This window comes from Acromyrmex echinatior, chromosome 4, assembly GCF_024713525.1.
Source record: "Acromyrmex echinatior isolate Ae372 chromosome 4, ASM2471352v2, whole genome shotgun sequence".
Classification (NCBI taxonomy): Eukaryota; Metazoa; Arthropoda; class Insecta; order Hymenoptera; family Formicidae; genus Acromyrmex; species Acromyrmex echinatior.
In genome coordinates this window covers 11929405-11950783 of record NC_141855.1, presented here as the reverse complement: position 1 = coordinate 11950783, position 21379 = coordinate 11929405, and the positions used below count along the sequence as shown (strand labels likewise).

General features: G+C 29.2%; 1 protein-coding gene across 3 annotated transcripts; it reads left to right on the top strand.

The window, feature by feature from the left end:
• The first annotated feature begins 160 nt into the window (after positions 1–160).
• LOC105146517 (cytochrome P450 4C1) lies at positions 161–21328 on the top strand. 3 transcript variants are annotated; one of them, XM_087405123.1, is made up of 11 exons: positions 161–411; positions 7613–7790; positions 8344–8453; positions 10558–10648; positions 12642–12836; positions 13244–13370; positions 16888–17014; positions 17144–17225; positions 17340–17452; positions 17605–17842; positions 18675–19515. In XM_087405123.1, the coding sequence occupies exons 2-11, from the start codon at positions 7631–7633 to the stop codon at positions 18719–18721; spliced, it is 1290 nt and encodes a 429-aa protein (XP_087261249.1). In that variant the 5' UTR covers positions 161–411; positions 7613–7630; the 3' UTR covers positions 18722–19515. The 3 variants fall into 3 exon arrangements, with proteins under 3 accessions (XP_087261249.1, XP_011055133.2, XP_011055132.2); XM_011056831.2 differs by lacking the exon at positions 18675–19515 and adding an exon at positions 19544–21328 and having other exon boundaries at positions 174–411; positions 13244–13310; XM_011056830.2 differs by lacking the exon at positions 18675–19515 and adding an exon at positions 19544–21328 and having other exon boundaries at positions 174–411.
• The last annotated feature ends 51 nt before the right edge of the window (positions 21329–21379 follow it).

Sequence of the window (21379 nt, the reverse complement as noted above, 5' to 3'; positions counted from 1 at the left end):
TTATCGCATTATCAATTCAAATAATTATTCTACCTCGTCAGTTATAAAAGTATGATTTACGGCACAATATTTTTCCAAATGTTGTAAATATTGAGAAACTCAGATGTTCGAGCTCAAGTGCAATACAGTTATACAATCATTGCATGAGTATCATGGAGAGAGTGTGGGTAGAGAAGGGATATCAAGATATCAAATTACATGCAGTTTCATTCAGTGATTGAACCTAGACTCAAGAGGAACAGAAATTTTTATAATTGTTCTTTGTTACAGAATTTATAGGAGCGTTATTCTGTTGCATATCTTATTGTATTACATTATTATTGTATTACATTATAAAATATGATTTAAATTTAAATCGAATGTCAACGGTATTGAAATTTCAGTGTTGCAGTAATATTTACTTAAGAAACGGTAAGTACTGAAAGTTCATATATTTTAAATATTATATATATTAGGTGTATGACTTTGCTCATTCGGTTTTCGTACAGATGGCTTTAGCGGTAAGTGGTAATCGAAATAAATAGATCATAGACGTCACACAATAAACTTGGGCATCTGTCAACATAATCCCATAGAAACATAGTCGATTTGTGTCTGCATCATAAAGTTATTCTCGATTGAAAATGTCAGTTTACGAGCCAAATTCTTGTCATTTGCGGGAGGTTTTAATTTTCTGCTTCAATATGAAGAAATCTGCGGCTGAGGCTCATCGAATGCTTTCAAATATTTATGGTGAAGCCGCTATTAGGGAAAGAACATGTCATAAGTGGTTTCAACACTTCAAGAACGGTGATTTTCACGTCGAAGACCAGCATAGCGGTGGAAGAGAGGTTTTCGAAGATGCAGAATTGAAGGCATTACGTGATCAAGACTCTTGTCAAAATCAAAAAGAATTGGCACGATCATTAGGAATGACTCAATCAGCCATTTCAAAACGTCTCAAAGCCATAGGAATGATTCAGAAGCAAGGAAATTGGGTGCCGTACGAGTTGAAGCCGAGAGATGTTGAACGACGTTTGTTTGCTTGTGAACAGCTGCTTGAAAGGCAAAGACGGAAGGGTTTTCTGCATTGCATTGTGACTGGGGACGAAAAATGGGTTCATTACTGGATAATCCCAAGCGCAGAAAATCATGGGGAGTTCCGGCCGTGCTTCCGTCGACGACCAAACCGAATATTCACGGCTCCAAGATCATGCTCTGTATTTGGTGGGACCAGCTCGGCGTAGTATATTATGAGCTGTTAAAACTGACTGAAACAATCACAGGCGATCAGTATCGAACGCAATTGATGCGTTTGAGCTGAGCATTGAAAGACAAACGGCCGCAATACAACGAGAGACACGATAAAGTGATTTTGCAGCATGACAATGCTCGACCCCATGTTGCGAAAGTGGTCAAGACATACTTAGAAACGTTGAAATGGGAAGTCCTACCCCACCCGCCGTATTCTCCAAACGTTGCTCCCTCTGACTATCACTTGTTTCGATCAATGGCACATGACCTGGCTGACCAGCACTTCCGGTCTTGTGAAGAAGTCAAAAATTGGATCGATTCGTGGATCGCCTCAAAAAATGACCAGTTTTTTCGACGCGGGATTCGTATGCTGCCCGAAAGATGGGAAAAAGTAGTGGCCAGCGATGGACAATACTTTGAATCATAAATGTATAACCAGTTTTTTACAATAAAGCCTCGAATTTCGGAAAAAAACCGCATAAGCAAAGTCATACGCCTTATATATATATATATAAACATTTTGCTAAAATGAGTAATAAAACAATAATTAGTGGATTTATTTAAATGAGTTATAATTTGTGTTTGCTTAAGAGGAATAGAATTCTATTTACTACGAATTTATGTGCTACTATATATGTAATACGAAAAACATTTTAAAAAATCATAATGATTATTAAAAGTATTAAAAAGGCTCTGTACTTATAACAAAAGGTAATATACAAGAAGAGCAAAAAGCCAATAACGAGTCAATAAAATTAAAGAATTTTAATTTAAATAAGCAAAATTAATACAAAATAATTAAAATAAACAAACGTTTCAACTCCAATCGAATCATTTTCAATGCAATCTTACAATAATATAAACATCGTTCTAAATTAAAAATCTGTACATAGTCTTACAATATTCTTACAATTTCTTAATATAAAATTTTTTCTTTCTGTGTAATACGCTGCGAGTCATTTTTATCAAGAATTAACAAAGTCATTAAGAAAATTCTGGAAAAGTAACCGTAAACAAAAAGAATTAATATTAATTACATAAAAATTAGTAATATGATAATGTACCTTAGTAAATACGTTAAGAGTCCAATAATACACAACGAGAAAAAAATGTAGACTGTAGCCCATTTCGTGGTACAATATAATAGTCTTTTTATTTTATAAGTTATTATAAGCAAATTTGCAAAGGAAACAAACATCTGATTTGCACGATATCAAATAACGAAATGTCAAGCAGAAAAATATTATTGAGAACGAAAAACGGAAAAATAGGGGGGAAAAAGAAGAGAAGATATTAGGAAGGAGAAAGAGAGTATAATGTCAGAATACAATTCTTCGGCAAAGACTCCGTGTCATTTTATCTATTTATTCCATGTTTCTGTTTTTTAACATGGACCATTTCAGATATCAATCTTTTATTATATGAAGGCTCTATATCTAATATATCCACTTTATCCCATTTAAAGTTATGATTCTCCTCAATACGAAGGTTGGAAATCACTGATGGAGATTTTTCGGCTGAACTGTTTGGAGATGCGGCTCCTCTAGATTCTTTAAATAATAAATGGTTCCTCAATTTGAGCAATATTGACATTCCTATAGAAGTCCAGTATCTGCTTCAGTTGGGTGAAGGTTTTGGCCTTCCTATTACTAAACATAATATTAATAGAACATTAATTGAGTTTATTAAGAATATTGAGAATAATATTATTGGTCGGCAGAATAATATAATTAATTTCGTTAGAAATAATACGGTTTCAATAATAATACGGTTCTGGAGAAGTTTTCAGAATGATTTTCCTAAGATTGGTTCGAATGATAAATTATTATTTGATTGGTTTAAGACAACAAAATTATTTGTTAGAAATCATCCTGAAATATTAATTTCTAAAGCAGATAAGGGTAATGTTACTGTTGCTCAAAATAAATTAGATTACATATCCAAGATGGAATTGATACTTTCGGATAAAAATACATATGAGTTGATAACTAAAGATCCTACAAAAAAACACAATACAAATATAAAAAAACTTACGTAAGTGATTTACGTAACATGCTTAGTAGGTGGAAAGGAAAAGAGTTAATAGATGACTTGACGTATCGGAAGTTGCATACGACTGATGGACTCATTCCTAGAGCATATATGGTTTAACGAACATTTAAAGTCATTGTTTTTAAATAGCCCATTATATAATTTATCATTGTTTCTGCATAACATCATTATAGATTCTATACCAGAGACTCCTAGTTTTAAAAAAAATAGCTTTGATTTAATTAATAAACTTAAGGATGTTAAACTGGAACCAGATTCTATGTTAATTTCCTTATGATATCTTTATTTACTAATATACCTATAGATTTGGCATCTGATAGTGTGGTTGTAAGGTGCTATATCCAAGAAGACTAAAATTTCTTTGGACGAATTTTTGATTGCCTTTCAGATGATTTTAAATTCTATGGTTTTTATCTTTAATAAAAAAATATACAAGCAAATATTTGGAACCCCCATGGGTTCACCCTTGTCACCTGTTGTTGCAAATATGGTTATGCAAGACTTTGAAAAAATGGCTATCGGAATGCTGCCTTATCTGCATTTTATTATCAATGATATCTGATACGTTGATGATATTATCTTAGCTCCATCTGAGAGTGTTTGAGATATTTTTAATTCGTTGCACACTAGATTGCAGTTCATCATGGAGATTGGCCTTGATGGAAAAATAAGTTTTTTAGATACAATGTTGATTATTGAAGAATTATTTGAAGAACGAAATCTTAATTTCCATTCACACCATCCACTTTGTCATAAAAGAGGTGTAATTTATGGAATTGTGAATAAGATTTTTTGTTTGTGTCATCCGAAATTCCAACGAAATAATTTGAATGACGGCTATTAAGATATTTTTACAGAATGGGTATCCGTTACGTTCTATTTTTTCAACTATTCATAATAGAATTAAATATCACATTAATAAATTTAATAATTTGAATAAAAATAAGGATGACGCTGAGAGATTTTTTGCGATTATGCGACATATGTTAATACGATATCTGAAATATTTATACCTATTGTTAACATGTTTAATTGTAAATTGACTTTTACCATTTCTAACATAAGAAGTTTTATAAAGAAAGGAAAGGATGATTTAGAACACGTTCAAAATGTGAATCAAAATGTGATCTACAGAATATCTTGCGAGGATTGTGATGTCAGTTATGTTGGCCAAACTAAAAGACAATTAAAGACAGATTGCACGAACATGTTTCTGATATAATTTCAAAATCTCCATCAGTGATTTCCAACCTTCGTATTGAGGAGAATCATAACTTTAAATGGGATAAAGTGGATATATTAGATATAGAGCCTTCATATAATAAAAGATTGATATCTGAAATGGTCCATGTTAAAAAACAGAAACATGGAATAAATAGATAAAATGACACGGAGTCTTTGCCGAAGAATTGTATTCTGACATTATACTCTCTTTCTCCTTCCTAATATCTTCTCTTCTTTTTCCCCCCTATTTTTCCGTTTTTCGTTCTCAATAATATTTTTCTGCTTGACATTTCGTTATTTGATATCGTGCAAATCAGATGTTTGTTTCCTTTGCAAATTTGCTTATAATAACTTATAAAATAAAAAGACTATTATATTGTACCACGAAATGGGCTACAGTCTACATTTTTTTCTCGTTGTGTATTATTGGACTCTTAACGTATTTACTAAGGTACATTATCATATTACTAATTTTTATGTAATTAATATTAATTCTTTTTGTTTACGGTTACTTTTCCAGAATTTTCTTAATGACTTTGTTAATTCTTGATAAAAATGACTCGCAGCGTATTACACAGAAAGAAAAAATTTTATATTAAGAAATTGTAAGAATATTGTAAGACTATGTACAGATTTTTAATTTAGAACGATGTTTATATTATTGTAAGATTGCATTGAAAATGATTCGATTGGAGTTGAAACGTTTGTTTATTTTAATTATTTTGTATTAATTTTGCTTATTTAAATAAAAATTCTTTTATACGTTATTGGCTCTTTGCCATCTTCTTATATCCTACCTTTTGTCATAATGGTTATTATATAAAAAAATCATAGCTAGGTCTGATAAATAATAATTTTTGTAACTGGTATTAACTCAAAATTTGTTAGAATTTTCAATTTACACACATACACACAATGCGTATATATTATATTAGGTGTTGGAATTAATTCGTAGCGTTTTTAATGAAAGAATGTTATTTATTTCACATGAGCATTAAAAAATACATTAATGAAAGTACTTCCCATCACTTGTAAAACGCTACGAATTAATTCCAACACCTAATAATATAATTAATGCTATGTCTCTGTCCGTTATTTCTATCTATACAGCACTGATTATTGTGGAAAATTTTTCAGAAATGTTTCAAACTTTCATATCTCATGTGCAACAGTTTTGAAAGAATTCTGCAATATGTAATATGAAACATTTTAACAGAAGTGTTTCTAAAATCTATTATATTAAAAAAGAATATAGAAAAATTTGAATATTACGGTTCCTTAACTTAAAAATAATAATATTATAGAAGGCTCGAGAATAAGCGCTGTTCAAGATGCACAAATTGTTCAAGAATATCTCTCAATATTCAAATTAAATTTATTGAAAAGAAACCGTAGAACAAATATAATTGTTAAAACGATAATTTTCTAAACTCATTTTGTAGGAAATTTCAGCAGCAACAAAAAAGCTCTCTTGTCATTTTTCAATATCTCTTTTCGTTTTCGAGTTTTAATCGAAAAACCAAAAAAAAAACTTTATTGCTTAATTACTTCCAAGTGCCTCCCTTAATGTTGTAGCACTTTTAAATTTAGTCTTTTTATACTTCAAACTGTCGATTAAAACAATAAAGTATCTGTAAATAATTTCTTCCTTTTTAAAACCTCGAGCGACTGGCCTATATGCAATAAATTGAAAAATATATTTAAACAGAACAAAAAAAATATCACGAAGTAAAAATCTAAAATGTATTAAAATTTAAAATTTACTAAAAGTTATTTTTTTTGGTCAATTACGATTCAATTTAACGTTATTTGATATTAGTGACTTGTTCTACTTTAAAGATATATTAGACGTATAGTCCCTGCAAAGGAAATTAAATTTGGCAGTATATTTAATATTCATACTTTAAATAAACTATATACATATGAAAGTTGTGTGAATAAGATTATATTTTTGTTTTATAACACATTTGTACAGTTTATTTATTTTATTTGTTATTATTTTTATTGTTAAAAATGAAAATTTAAAAAATTATTTAAAAATTTACATTTTTCTTTTATAAGTTTATAAGTACTTTAAATATTTAAAATAATTTATGCAAAGTTTCATTGCGATTTACTGATTAGTTACAAAGATACAGAACAAATATTTTGTTTATTTACTAGACAACTAATTCATGTATCGCAATATATTAGGTGTTGGAATTAATTCGTAGCGTTTTACAAGTGATGGGAAGTACTTTCATTAATGTATTTTTTAATGCTCATGTGAAATAAATAACATTCTTTCATTAAAAAACGCTACGAATTAATTCCAACACCTAATAATTATTTTTAAGAAACTTTAAGTTTATTTCAATAAGTTTTGTAATCTATAAACAGTTTTGTAATCTATCACAAAAATTTTAAGTACTTTAGAAATAATAGTTAAATATATGTTTAAAATTGATAACAATATTTAAATTTATTATGTCGATATAATAAATTTAAATATTATTTAAGTATCAATCAAAATATTTAAATCAAAAATATTTAAATATCATTTTTATAGTATTATATGTATAGAAATAACTGAAATCTTTTTGGTAATATTTCAAAAAGATTGCAGATTCCTTCTGACATTTCATCAACCTTCCAACAAGATTTCATGTGCAAGAATCGCGAACATTTTGTTATTCCAGAGCTGTCTCAGAAATGTTGCAGACATATTTCGCAATTTTTATGAAATGTTTCACTTTTCAGTTGAAATATTTCTGAGATATTTCTGAAAACCTTCGGCATTGTCTGAGTACGTTTATTGTAGATTTATAAAAAGTTCAATGAAAATACAAAGCAAAATAAAATAAATATAAGATAAAAGATTTGTTGACATAAAATATATTTTCTGATACATGCGTCATCGTCTTTATCATAATTGAAAATATCTTTGAGAAATATTTTCTCAAATATTTTAAAAATATATTTTTGCACATAATTAGTATTGAGATACTATAACTTTTTAACAATATTAATATAATTTCTTAATAATATTAATGTAGTAATAATATTAATGTCTCACTTCAGCAAATCTAACAATGAACTTGTTCGATAAACTATTTATTTGAAGTGTTCGCAGATTACGACAATGGATTTAATTTTTTTGACACTATGTACTCTTTGCATCGTTGTGATTTTCGCATTTCTGCCAAAATTGCATCATTATTATGTTATTCGACAGAAACTCAAAAGCTTACCCACACCTGTTATTGGTTCGATATTTAAGTTAATGAGGTTATCAGATTATGGTAAAGAACTTTATATAAGATTTTTTCATTATTTTGTTATACAATGCAATTTATATATTTATATTCGCAGCTTAAAGCTTGGTTATCTCGGGATATCATATTTGTTGTCGTCAGAGACGGGAAATAACTTGCAATAAATTAATTGTAAATACAGCTTTAGTTTTTAGTTTTTCCTTAAAAACATATTTTCATAATTTTTAAATCTGTCAAATCTGTGGTAAACTGAAACATCTGTCCAATGAGTTACTGTACATATGTAGAAGTGTAAAATATAATTGCTAAAATAACGATACATTTCTGAAATGTCAAAAAATACCGCTAGAGTTTTAAAAGAAAACTAAAAAGTAAAGTTGTACGTACCAATTAATTTATGTGTGTCATTTTCCATTTCTAACATAATTCAATCAATATATTGTTTTGAGATAGCCAGAGAAGAGAAGAGAGAGCTCTAAATTTAAAACTTTAATATTTAAATATATATAATTAAATTAATTACTATATAAATAAATAATAATAAATTATTAGTATAATAATTAATAAATTTCATTATTAGAGCGCCTAAAATTGTTTCTAACGATAATGGAGAATTGTAAAGAAGGAATATTCGTACAATATATTGGAGCCACCCCTAATATTAACATATTTAAGCCAGAATACTTGGAGGTAAATAAAATTTATTAATAGAAAATAACATCCGTTATATTTTCTATAATAATTAATACATTATTTAAGCATGAAGAAACAGCATCTTTGTGTATTGTAATAATATAAAATATTCTCAAGCATTTATATAACAAACTGCTTTTATAAATTTATTATTAAACGGGTTTTAAAAGTAAAAATTAAAAGAAGAAGAAAAAGATTACAGCGAAATCCTTTTATTGTCTCTATTATCTCTATTATCTATAATGTGTAGTAATCAAAATTTTGTTATATAGTTTTTTGCTATTTAGTACAGTATAAATACTTATTTGTTAGTAAGAAGGAAGAACAGAAAATGGGCTAAAAGTTTTCTTGTATGTAAATATATTTAAAAAAATTAACTCACATTTTTATAAAAAAATTACTTTTAATAAATCGAATTTTACAACGTCACTATTAGTATTGTTACTGAACAACAGAGATTTCTTTATAATAGCGAAATAAATTATAAATTTAACACAAAGCTTTTAATAAATAAAATTAACCCTAGTAAATCATTATTATTTTTGGTTATCTTCCCTATCACACCAGAATTTGTGTCCTGCAACTTTGTCACGCTATATCTATCATATGCACTGAATATGTATTTTTTATCTTAAAACGTAAACAATAAATTTATACCTCGAAATCAGGTAAAGACAGATAAATATGAATCAAATTAATAATATTTTATTTTCAATTAATTATTAACAATGCTTCAAAGAATTTTTGTTAGAAAAATTCGTAAAAATGACTATTTTGGATAAAAAATTCTCAAATTTTAAAATTTAATGTTCAAGGAAAAACCCGTAGGATTTTTTTATAATAGTTGAAACTTTGGATTATAAAAAAAAAGATAGTACGATATGACTCGCTAAAAAAAAACAAATAATTATTTAAATTATCGAAAATCGACATTTTTGAAAAATCTATACATATTATAAATTATATTATAAGTTTACAATTAATAAATAAAATTTTATTATTTAAATATACAATACAAAATGATAGATAAAGGATTATATGTGTATAAATATTATTGTAGTATGTATAAATAAGTTTATTAGGATTTAATTTAGAGAGGATAATGCAACACTCCAAAGCAATAAATTCACCCCGGCCGAGCGATCTCCGAAGACTGACAAAAATTTAAAAATTTCTACTATTTATTATATTAAAATATAATTTTGTTTAGTTCTACATTTTCATGTACTTATTTTTATACTATTCGAAACTCAGTAAACATATATTTAATAAAAAATGAAGGGCTACCCAGGGATACGCCGAAAACTTATAAGTTAGTCACGTATGGGTCCTAATTCTAATTGGTACTCTCTTTGAACTTTCATGCATTCTCACATCGAAAATAACGCACAAAAAATATCCTTGCAGGCTTATCATATCTATGGACAGTTAAAGATTTTTCAGTCTTCTTCTCTCAATCCGGGTCTTTAAATTATATTATAAAAAAGTTACAGCAATGTAAAAATAGGGAACGTTGAATCCATGAATGACTTACTAGAGTTAATAATCAGTAAATTTTTTTGATATTTATAACTGATGAAATTTGTTGTAGCACTCAAAATTTGTTGTACACTCATCTGCAAAAAAAATGGGCTACTAAATTTTAGCATAAATTTTTAATGTTTTGAGTAGCGATATCTAAAAAAAATCATAGCGAGATGTATCAAAGTTTAAATTAAAAAATTTGAACATTCTCATTAATAATGCATACATCAAATTTGAATTATACAAAGTGTATTATAAAATAGAGAGAGAGAGAGAGAGAGAGAGAGAGAGAGAGAGAGAGAGAGAGAGAGAGAGAGATACACACACACACACACACACACACACACACACACACACACACACACACACACACATACACACACATACATCTCACTATGATGATTTTTTTATTGAGATATCGCTACTCTATAGAATATATTATATATTAAAATATATAAAAATTTGTGCTAAAATTTAGTGATCCGTTTTTTGTGGGTAAGTGTATATTATAAATAAAAAATTTTTTATATTATTTTTTTGAATATTATTGGATTATATTTTTTTCAAACATTTATAGCATATTTTTCCTAGCACCGTAAATATTACAAAAGGAGATTTCTATGATATGTTGAAACCTTGGTTGGGCAACGGACTTTTGACATCTACAGGTAAACGCACAATAAACCATATTTATTTTTCTCACATATTTATTACAAATTTATTTTTCTCTTACATTTAGAATTTTATTAAAAATAAATAGTAGCTTGTTTCAGGGCTGGCGTGTATTTAGAATATTTTTATTTAAAAAAAAGTATTTGTAATACAATTGTATTTTGTATTTTGTGTTTTAACGGAGCACATGAAAATATTCTGTATTTTGTATTATATGGAATATATAAAAATATTTTATATTTTGTATTTCAAATACTTGACAATCAATCTTATTATTTAAATTATAGTATACAAAAAATAGTAAATATTCACTTTAGGGAAGACTTCTTCGACCTTGACCTTAAAATATGTTATCATGATCCTGAATAACCTCCAACAGTCGACTAAAATTGTTGGACGGCCATCGTTATTCTTTAAAAAGTTGTTAACAAAAAAAAATTGGAAAAAATAGTACCTTATTTTTGCTATATATAATATATATATATAATATTAAAGACTATTCTATACCTTTCTTGCTTATATAAGATGACTTTTTACGCCAAACGACTTTCATTCAACGACCACTTCCCTCTTGCTTAGAGACACACGACTTTTCATGCGAAGCAAGTTCTATCTCATCTCGCCAAGTTGCTTCGCGTAGAAGTCGTGCGTGCGCCCCTGAAGCAGAGGAGGAGTCGGATAAAGTCGCTTCCTGTGGAAGTCGTGCACCTCTCAACCGGGAGAAAGTGCGGTGAGAGTTGTCTATGGTTCGCATAGATAGTCGTAAAATATATTTTAAAGCAGAAAATTTTTGTTTTGTATAATAAAAAAAAATCATTTTTCAAACTTTTCTTCTTAATAACTTTTTAACAAATAACGAACGAACTGGCTAAAACCTATTGGAGATTACTCAGAGTCATGATAACATACGTCAAGGTCATCAGAGAAATTTCCTCTAAAGTAAACATTTATCCAAAAAATTTTCAATCTTTCAATTTTAAATACAAAATACGTAATACTTTCATGTGCTCCTCCCTTTCATGCTCGTTGAAAAACAAAATACACTTGTATTGCAAATAATATGTTTTAAATAATATGTTTTAAATAAAAATATTTCAAATGTCAGCCTTGGCTTATTTTTATTATGTACGTTACTTTAATGTATAATCATTTATGAAAATATTTAGATAAGATAAAAAAGAAGATCTCTGTTTTCTATGTAAACGTATGCATTTGTGTTTCAATACAGAAAAGAATATATTTTAGTCGTTATAGTAAATATACATTCTTTCTAAAACTTTTAGGATGAAAACTCACTCTAAAGAACGAAATCTCACTCTTAAAAATTGAAAATTGAGTCACTCTTTTTCAAGACAGGTTCAATTTTTATTTCAAAGAATTTAGAGAGTTTGACTGTATAATTAATCTGATTATTTATGTTGTTCACGTGCTAGAAAATTGTGCAGTGTTTCGCGAACTTTTTATCTTGCATCGCTAATATCTAGAATCAACATGTAAGGAAAACAGAATATCAAAAAGAAGCGATAACAAAAACATCTACTTTTTTTTTAATTGATAAGGAACCACTTCCAAGTGTAAATCTCAGAATAAAAGCAAATCTATTTAAATCTGTTACTTGGGTAAACAGATATACAATGAATGGTAACTAATAAGTGCAAAATTCATCATTTATAAATATAAGCTCCATCGATATAAATTATTATATTTTCGATGTAAGCAAAAACATACATATATCAAATATACTTAAATTTATACGTATAATTAGCAATTCTATTTTGTTAATTCTTGCTTTTTAGCAAAATATAGTTTTTTTAGTTGCCGAAATTATTTCGAAATTTATAAATTACACAATAGAAATAATGGAATTTATACGTGGAAGTATTTCCTTATAAATTAAAAAGTATTTTTTTGTAAAAGTCTCTCTTCACCTTTTGCGATATTTTTATAATTTTGTTTTTACATGTATATCACATTTTAATATTATTTTAGATGAACAATGGTTCCACGATAGAAAACTCATCGGGCCGACGTTCCATTTTAATATATTAGATCAATTTGCTGGAATTATGTTTGAAAAAGCAGAGATTCTGACAAAATGTCTCCAAAAAGAGATAGAAAAGGAGCCAGGAAAAGCCGTTAATATTTTTCCTTTTATTATCAATGCTGCTCTTGATATTATCTGCGGTAAAATGTGTCATGTTTTTAATTACAATGTATATAATTATAATATTTTGAGAAATACGTTTTATTTATTGATATAATTATTTTATGCAAACTTTATCAATTATTTTACGAATAATAAAAAAAATATATAAACGGTAAAAATGCTAGAAGATTTGCGATCATAGCCGTGTTTTATTAGGGTGAGGAGAGCACTGATACTATAATATCTAGTATTAGTGACAAAGTGAACGGCAAGGTTCACAAAATGTTAGCATTAGCAATGAACAAAAACTCGCAAACTTTCTAGCATCTTTAAAAATAGTAGTTATGAAAACGTAAAAAGCGTTATATAAAGGGTAATTTTAATTGTGTTTTTATAAGCAATGTGACAAAAGGGTTTATCAATAATACTAATTATTATCTTACAGAAACAGCAATGGGTGTGGATGTACATGCTCAAGAAGTTGTAACTAAATATACATCAACAGTACACCTGTTAGTTTTTAAAATTCTTATACTGCTATTATACTGTCCAACATCATTTTCCAACAGAGTGTGAATAATTATTTTTGCTTGCGGAACATGAAAAAATCTGTTAGCCAAATTACATTACAATTTCAAGAATAATGACATTAAAATAACAAATTTAAAAGTTTTCATAAAATTATAAATAACAAATATTTATATTAATTATTAAAAAATTTTTAAATTAAATTTTTGTTAATACGATACGACAAGAACTTTTAAAACTTGTTTTGCATTTTGTTTTGTTCCGATATGTTTTTATTTTCATGAAATAGCAATTTGGCAATAGATTTTTTCTCATGTGTTTCATCAAAAAGACATTTTGAAAAATTATATAATATTATAATAATATGCATTTTAAATTTAGAAATTTTAATGGTACTTTCGTGTATCATTAATGAAATTTTAAAAAATTCCCTTTGAGCTACAATGTCACAAAAATCTTAATCGTCATTTTTTGCTTCTTTAATGCTTTGCCTCAAATATGTGATAGTCAGCTTCGTTCACAAAATAAAAATACATAAAAAATGATAGAAATCAAAGTCTTAAACGATCTAACTGGATCTTAAATGCTTATATGATTTTTGTGTGAATTTATGTACTAATATTCTTTGCAATAATTGGCATATGAGTCTCTTTAGGTGACAACAAACTATAGTTATCACATATATAGTATCACATATACTACAATATATTACATTATTTATTTACGTCGTCTAAAGAAATGTTATTTCTTCATATGTCAATTATTGCGAAGAATATTACTAAAGCCTCGATAGTCTAAAGGCTTAGGATGTTCGCACAGAATGCAAGAGGTCTGGTTTCGACTCTCAGCCGAGATATTAGGTGTTGGAATTAATTCGTAGCGTTTTACAAGAGATGGCACAAGCAGTACACTATTTCGTTGTTACCTATAGTTCTGTATACATTGTAAACATCTATCATAGGACGTCATTTGCCGTACATAACCTTTCTTGAAATCATAAATAACAATACTGTATAATTCATTGAATATGTCAAAATTTGTGCCAGATAAAGTGTTTTTGCGGGGAGTTTTGCTTCATTACTTTAATATGAACAAAAGTGCAGCTGAAGCTCATCGTATTTTAGTGGATGTGTATAGTGAACATGCTCTGGCTGAGCAAACGTGTAGGAAGTGGTTTGCACGTTTTAAAGCTGGTGATTTCGACTTGGATGACAAGGAGCGACCTGGTCAGCCGAAAAAATTTGAAGATAACGATTTGCAGGCACTGCTCAATGAAAACTCATGTCAAACACTTAAAGAATTATCTACGTCATTGGAAGTTGACTTCTCAACAATAGGAAAACGTCTTAAAAGTTTGGGCATGATCCAGAAGGAAGGACATTGGGTCCCATATGAATTGAAACCAAGGGATATTGAGAGATGTTTTCTCACGTGCGAACTGCTGCTTCAACGGCAGAAAAGAAAAGGTTTTTTGCATCGGATTGTTACCGGTGACGAAAAGTGGATCCATTATGACAATCCAAAGCGCAGAAAGTCATGGGTTAAGCCCGGCGAACCATCAACATCAGTGGCAAAGCCCAATATCCATGGCTCAAAGCTCCTGCTCTGTATTTGGTGGGATCAGAAGGGTGTCATATACTACGAACTGCTAAAACCGCATGAAACCGTTACTGGAGATCTCTACCGACGGCAACTGATGCGCTTGAGCCGTGCATTGAAGCAAAAACGGTCGGAATACTTCGAAAGACACGATAAAGTCTTGCTGCACGACAATGCTCGCCCACACGTTGCAAAACCGGTAAAAACATACCTGGAAACACTTAAATGGGAAGTGCTACCGCACCCGCCGTATTCTCCTGATATTGCACCTAGCGACTACCACTTGTTTCGATCATTAGCTCATAGCTTGTGCGAGCAGAAGTTCACATCTTACGAAGATTGTACAAAATGGTTCGATTCCTGGATTTCATCTAAAGATGAACAGTTCTTCCGACGCGGTATTCATTCACTGCCCGAAAGATGGTCAAAAGTAGTAGAAAGTGATGGGAAGTACTTTCATTAATGTATTTTTTAATGCTCATGTGAAATAAATAACATTCTTTCATTTAAAAAACGCTACGAATTAATTCCAACACCTAATAATATTTTTCGCAATAAAAATTAATTATTTACAGATTTTAATATGTTATTCAATATTATTAAGATCGTATCGAAGATGCAAATAAGCATCAAAAATTTGTTAAATTGCTAATCAATTTAACTCGTGATATTACTGCGATAGTTTAGTAGAGTTTTCAAAACCAAAAAATCATTTCGGCGCGCGTTTCTGGGGACACTACATACGTAGTATATAAATTCACACAAGAATCATACAAGCATTTAAGATCCAGCTAGACCGTTTAAGACTTAATTTCTATAGTTTATGTTGTCACATATATGGTCCTATAATATATTACGAGGGGTATCCAGAAAATAAGTTCCGTTTGTATTATACGTTTAGTAAGGTCGATGTATGAGCGAGCTGGCAACACAGCATTGAAGAGGGGAAGCTACCGAATAGAATGAGCGGTGTTCGGCGTCAGTAGCTCGTGAAACACGGTCAGGAGAGGTTATCAAAATGGAGTCCTCCACTTCGCGTCCCGCCACCTCCATTCCGATTCCTTCTCGAGTTGTTTTGCGCGGCATCATTCAGTTTCTTTTTGCTCAAGATTTTAAATCGGTTGATATTCACAAACAGCTTGTTTCTGTATATGGAGAGAGTGTGATGAGTGAATTTATGGTGCGGAGATGGGTCCGAGAATTTAAGGCAGGAAGACATTCGCTTGAAGACGAAAGTGGGAGAGGCAGACCCTCCCTTATCACGGATGAGTTGACGACAAAAATTGAAAATGCGATTCGCAAAAAAGCTGCGTCGGGCCATTCAGAACAAAAGAAGGGGGATGTTGACGGCAGGTGTGTCCCTTCTTCACGACAATGCTCGGCCGCACGTCGCTGCTTCAACAACTGCACTTTTGAATCAGTTTAGTTGGGATGTTTTGACCCACCCACCGTATAGCCCGGATCTAGCACCATCGGACTACCATCTTTTTACGAAACTGAAGGAGTCCTTGGCCGGAAAACGCTTCCAAAGCGACGAGGAAGTTCAGACAGCTATAACTAACTGGACTAAAGAACTGGCGGGAAGTTTCTATGCAGAAGGGATTTCGAAGCTTGTTTCCAGATATACAAAATGTATTGAGATTGACGGGAATTATGTAGAAAAAGACTAGAAGTTGTCAAGTATTATCCATGTAAATTTTAGATTTTTTCAATAAAAACTTTATTTGTAAAAAAAAAACGGAACTTATTTTCTGGATACCCCTCGTACATAAAAAATGGTTATTTATTCGTGTTGCAAAAAAGTTTTATCGGACAGTGTTATTAATGAAACAGCTAATGAATTATTACTTGCGTATTAAGAATTAATGATAAATTTTAATAATTAATTACATAATATATACTTAATTATTAAAATTATATATTATGTAGTTTACGTAAGTTAAATGACAATCGTACTTTTAGAGCTTCCTCGTTAATAATGAAACGACTGTTTCGACCGTGGTATTGGATTGAATGGTTGTTCTATTCAGTGCCTACAGGGAAACAGTTTAAATCATCGCTTGATATATTGCATGGATTTACAAAAGAGGTATACTATAGAAATGCTAAAAATGTTTTTTGTATTTAGTGATTTAAAACAGTGTTAAAGTTTTAATAACATTTTTACATTATTTTGTTTGAGGAATGTTCATATTTATACACGATAAATTTCATATAGGTGATAAATAAGAGAAAGATTGAACGACAATCGCAAAACGGCCATATGGAATTCGAAAATGAAGACAATGAATTTAACATAGGTGGGATTGTAAATTTGAATTATATATTGTACTTTATACTGATTATATTGTAGATACATAATTAGGTACTTTATAAATATTCTTTATTTAATAAAATTTATTATATTATATTAGGTAAACGTAAAAGACAAGCATTCTTAGATCTATTATTAGATCAGAATGCGAAATCTGACACCCCTTTGACCGATGATGAGTTGAGAGCGCAAGTCGACACGTTCATGTTTGAGGTAAGATGTCCGAAATTAAAATTAAAATTTTACAATTTTTGTAACATAAAATTTTCTCTTTAATTAAATTAGCAAGATAATGTATGAAGATAATGTATCTGATACAGATAATCTGTAAAATTATCTGTAAAATAATATAAAAATGTTAATAGGGACATGATACAACTGCGGTTGCGATAACTTGGACGCTCTTTCTTTTGGGCGATAATTTAGAGCATCAGGCAAAAGTTCACGAAGAACTCGAGGAGGTTTTCGGAGCTTCAGAAACATCAGCCAGTATAAAGGAGCTGTCGAAATTAAAATATCTCGACAGAGTCATAAAGGAGACACTCCGAATATTTCCGAGTGTACCTATGATCTCAAGGACACTAACGGAAGATGTAAAAATAGGTAAGACATAACTTTATCTGCTACTTAAGTAAGAATTTCAAAAAAATGCATTAATATATAAATTCATTTATAATAAAGTAATTAAATTAAAGGTGTCCTAATCAAGCAAATTCGAATCGAATCGAATCGAATCTGTGACAACATGTTCGAAAACGAATCTGAAATCTTTACACTGAATCAAATCGAATCGAATCTTTTTGATTCGAAAACGAATCAAATTCGAATTAAATTTTCACATACTGACAGCTAAAAAAATTTAAAAGCTGAAAAAATTCATTTTGAATGTATAAGTACATCAAAAAGAGTTGATAATGTGACACAAATATATTAAAAAAATAAATCGTATTTGCATATAGTAAATTATACTATGAAATGTAGTAACAAACATAATTAAAAGTACCTAGAATCATAAATCTATTACTACCAAGATTTAAATTGATAACAAAGTTAAATGATTATTACGAAATCATATGATAAATACAACCAAAATTGTTAAAATAATTGTTTTAAACAAAATAATTTGATAATTGTGACCAAATAATCCCTTTTATGTAATAAAAAAATTTATATGGTTGTATTTTAATGAAAAAAATAATTTTTTTGTTACTATTACTTTTTTTATTTTCCCATTTTAATTCATTATTTATTGTTTTGCATACCTATATTCTATCTTATTAACTAGAATTAATTATTAAAAAACGCATTGCATCATCGGTAAAATTTAAACTTACGATTCCTAGAATAGTCTAATACATTTACGCTGAGCTAATCGCTTATGATAAAACATTGCTAACGTTACTTATACTCCTACTGTAACCATTCTTAATTTCAGCCTCTGCTGCCAGTTTAATATTATTAATATTTGAGGAGATTACATAGAACGAAATAACATGCTGGTATTTATTAACATAGGAAATGACAAAGCGATTCTCCTTAGTCTCGAGAGTTTCGGTCATCCGACCGTGGCGGGCATGTTTCGTCTCGCTGCGATCTGAGTGTTGCGTGTTTTATTTTTGAGCATGTGTGACCGGCTTTGACTGTGAATTTTTATTCCTATAGTTTTTTTTAAGAAAAATATTAAATTATTATTTATGTAAATGTGGTCAAATATACTATTGCTACACGCAAAAAAAAATTTGGAATTAACTGAAGTTGTGGTGGAAAATGAATGATCCAGAATTCTAATTAAGCTTACTAGATTTCTGGTTAAATTTAAATTGATAGAAAGTTCTGGTTATTTCAAACAGAATTCTAGTAGATGGGAATTGGTTATTTTAACTAGAATTCTGGTAAATTATGAATTTATTTTGAAACATATAGTATTTCGCTATTAAATTGATATTTTATTATATGCTCCGACATTAATTATGCGTTAATGTTCAAATAGATTCCGTATAGAAGCAACAATAATTTCTTAAAAATGTCATTGTATATATTTGTATTATTATTATACATAATCTTGAAGTTGTTGGGAGGGCTCTGAAGCACTTTCACCACTTATCAATATCGACATGCTTGAGTGCGCGAATATCAGCTCCGTGACATAAACTTTGATTGCTATTAATTTAAAAATTATTATAGTCTCGATTTTCATATTAGTATTTTTATCTTAGAAAGATGTCAAAGAATCCATTTTTGAAAGGACGTTTTTGAAGCATCCTATATATGTATACATTAATTTGTTTCTCTTTTATTTTATAGATAATTATATACTTCCGAAAGGTGTCATGATCACATTGGCAATCTTATTAACACACCGAAATTCGATGGTTTGGCCGGATCCATTGAAATTCGATCCGGATCGCTTTCTTCCAGAGAACTCGAAGAACAGAAATCCGTACGCCTATGTTCCGTTCAGTGCTGGACCAAGAAACTGTATAGGTCAGAAATTCGCTCAACTCGAAGAAAAAATCGTGTTGACTACTATCCTCAGGAAATGGAGAGTGAAAAGTGTGAAAAGCGTCGACACGATTAAGTTCGGTGGTTCTCTCATTTTACGACCAAGTGAAGATGTATTATTACATTTCACGCCGAAGAAATGAATAATTTGCTATCAAATAAGATAGTTGGCCCATAAATCGTCAAGGTACCAGTAATCGCCAAGTCCACTATTAAAGATGCATTTTAGTGCTTTCTGTCGATCGTGAAGCTTGCTAATATTTTTATTAGTTCCAAGGAAGTATTTACAATGTTGTGTTATATATTTTATATCGTATATGTTACACGCACACACACACATGTATATATATATATATATATATATATATATATATATATATAAATTTATATGAATCATTCCATCATTCGTGTATGTGATCATTAAACACGTATAGCAATTTGTGAGACATATCCATGACGATTATTGAGTAAACCGTTACGGCGGCATGGCGATAACTCGTATATTTGCGCCTTCTAATTTTTACGAAGCATTTTCTCAACAATGGCAGTAAGTATAAGAATTTTAGAGTGGCGTTTTTATTTTTATTCACAAAAAATTGATTAAAAATAACAGTCACTCACTTTTCAATCTGAAAAATATAAATTTGCAAAGTCAAGTGTTTTGGTTAACGTGACAATTACTGGGCCAACTACCTTATATGTTTTTATAACATGATTTTTACAATTATTTTTCAATAATTTTTATATAATTATATAATTATAATAAAGTATATGGGATATCGAGGTATGTTCAAGAAGCGCGTTCCTTTCTAAATATTTATACATTATAAATAATGGTTATTCGAAAAATGTAATATAAATTTAAAAATGAATTAAATTTAAACTAGACTTAATCTAAACTTAATAATTTATAAGTAACTTAAACTGTAAAATGTAATTCACAAATAACTTAATAATTTATAAAAATCTTATTTAAAATCGTATGTGAGAATACAATCGATAAAATAGAAATTAAATGCCTATTTTGAAACTCATCGAAAAAAAGTGTTGCAACTTTTTACTCTGACTGTACATAAAACTAATAAGGTATCATAAGGTGGTTTAACATTTGGTCAAACCAATGACACCTTATCATACATCTTATGTATATCTCGAAATTATATAACTTTTGTCTTTTTTTTTTAAATACTCTGTTTCTGAGATAAAAAAGATAAGGTATCATAAGGTGATTTAACATTTGGTAAGGTCAAACCAATGACCTTATCATACATCTTATGTATACCTCGAAATTATATAACTTTTGTCTTTTTTTTTTTAAATATTCTGTTTCTGTGAGATAAAAAAGATATAAGGATGGTGTCAGACATTCGATATATACTATACATATATACATACATATATAACATATTTGTAGTTATTCGAACTGCGAATTGCTTTTCTGAACTTATAAACGCAATTAAACAACTGTAATAATATCACAAATTAAATTAAATTGATAAGCAATTTTTAATAATTCGATGATCAAGCATCATATTAGAAAGATGTTAATGTGCTGAAAAATTTTAAATAAATTTATTATGAAAAATATTATCTCGGCCGAGAGTCGAATCCGGATCTCTTGTATTCCACGAGCATCCC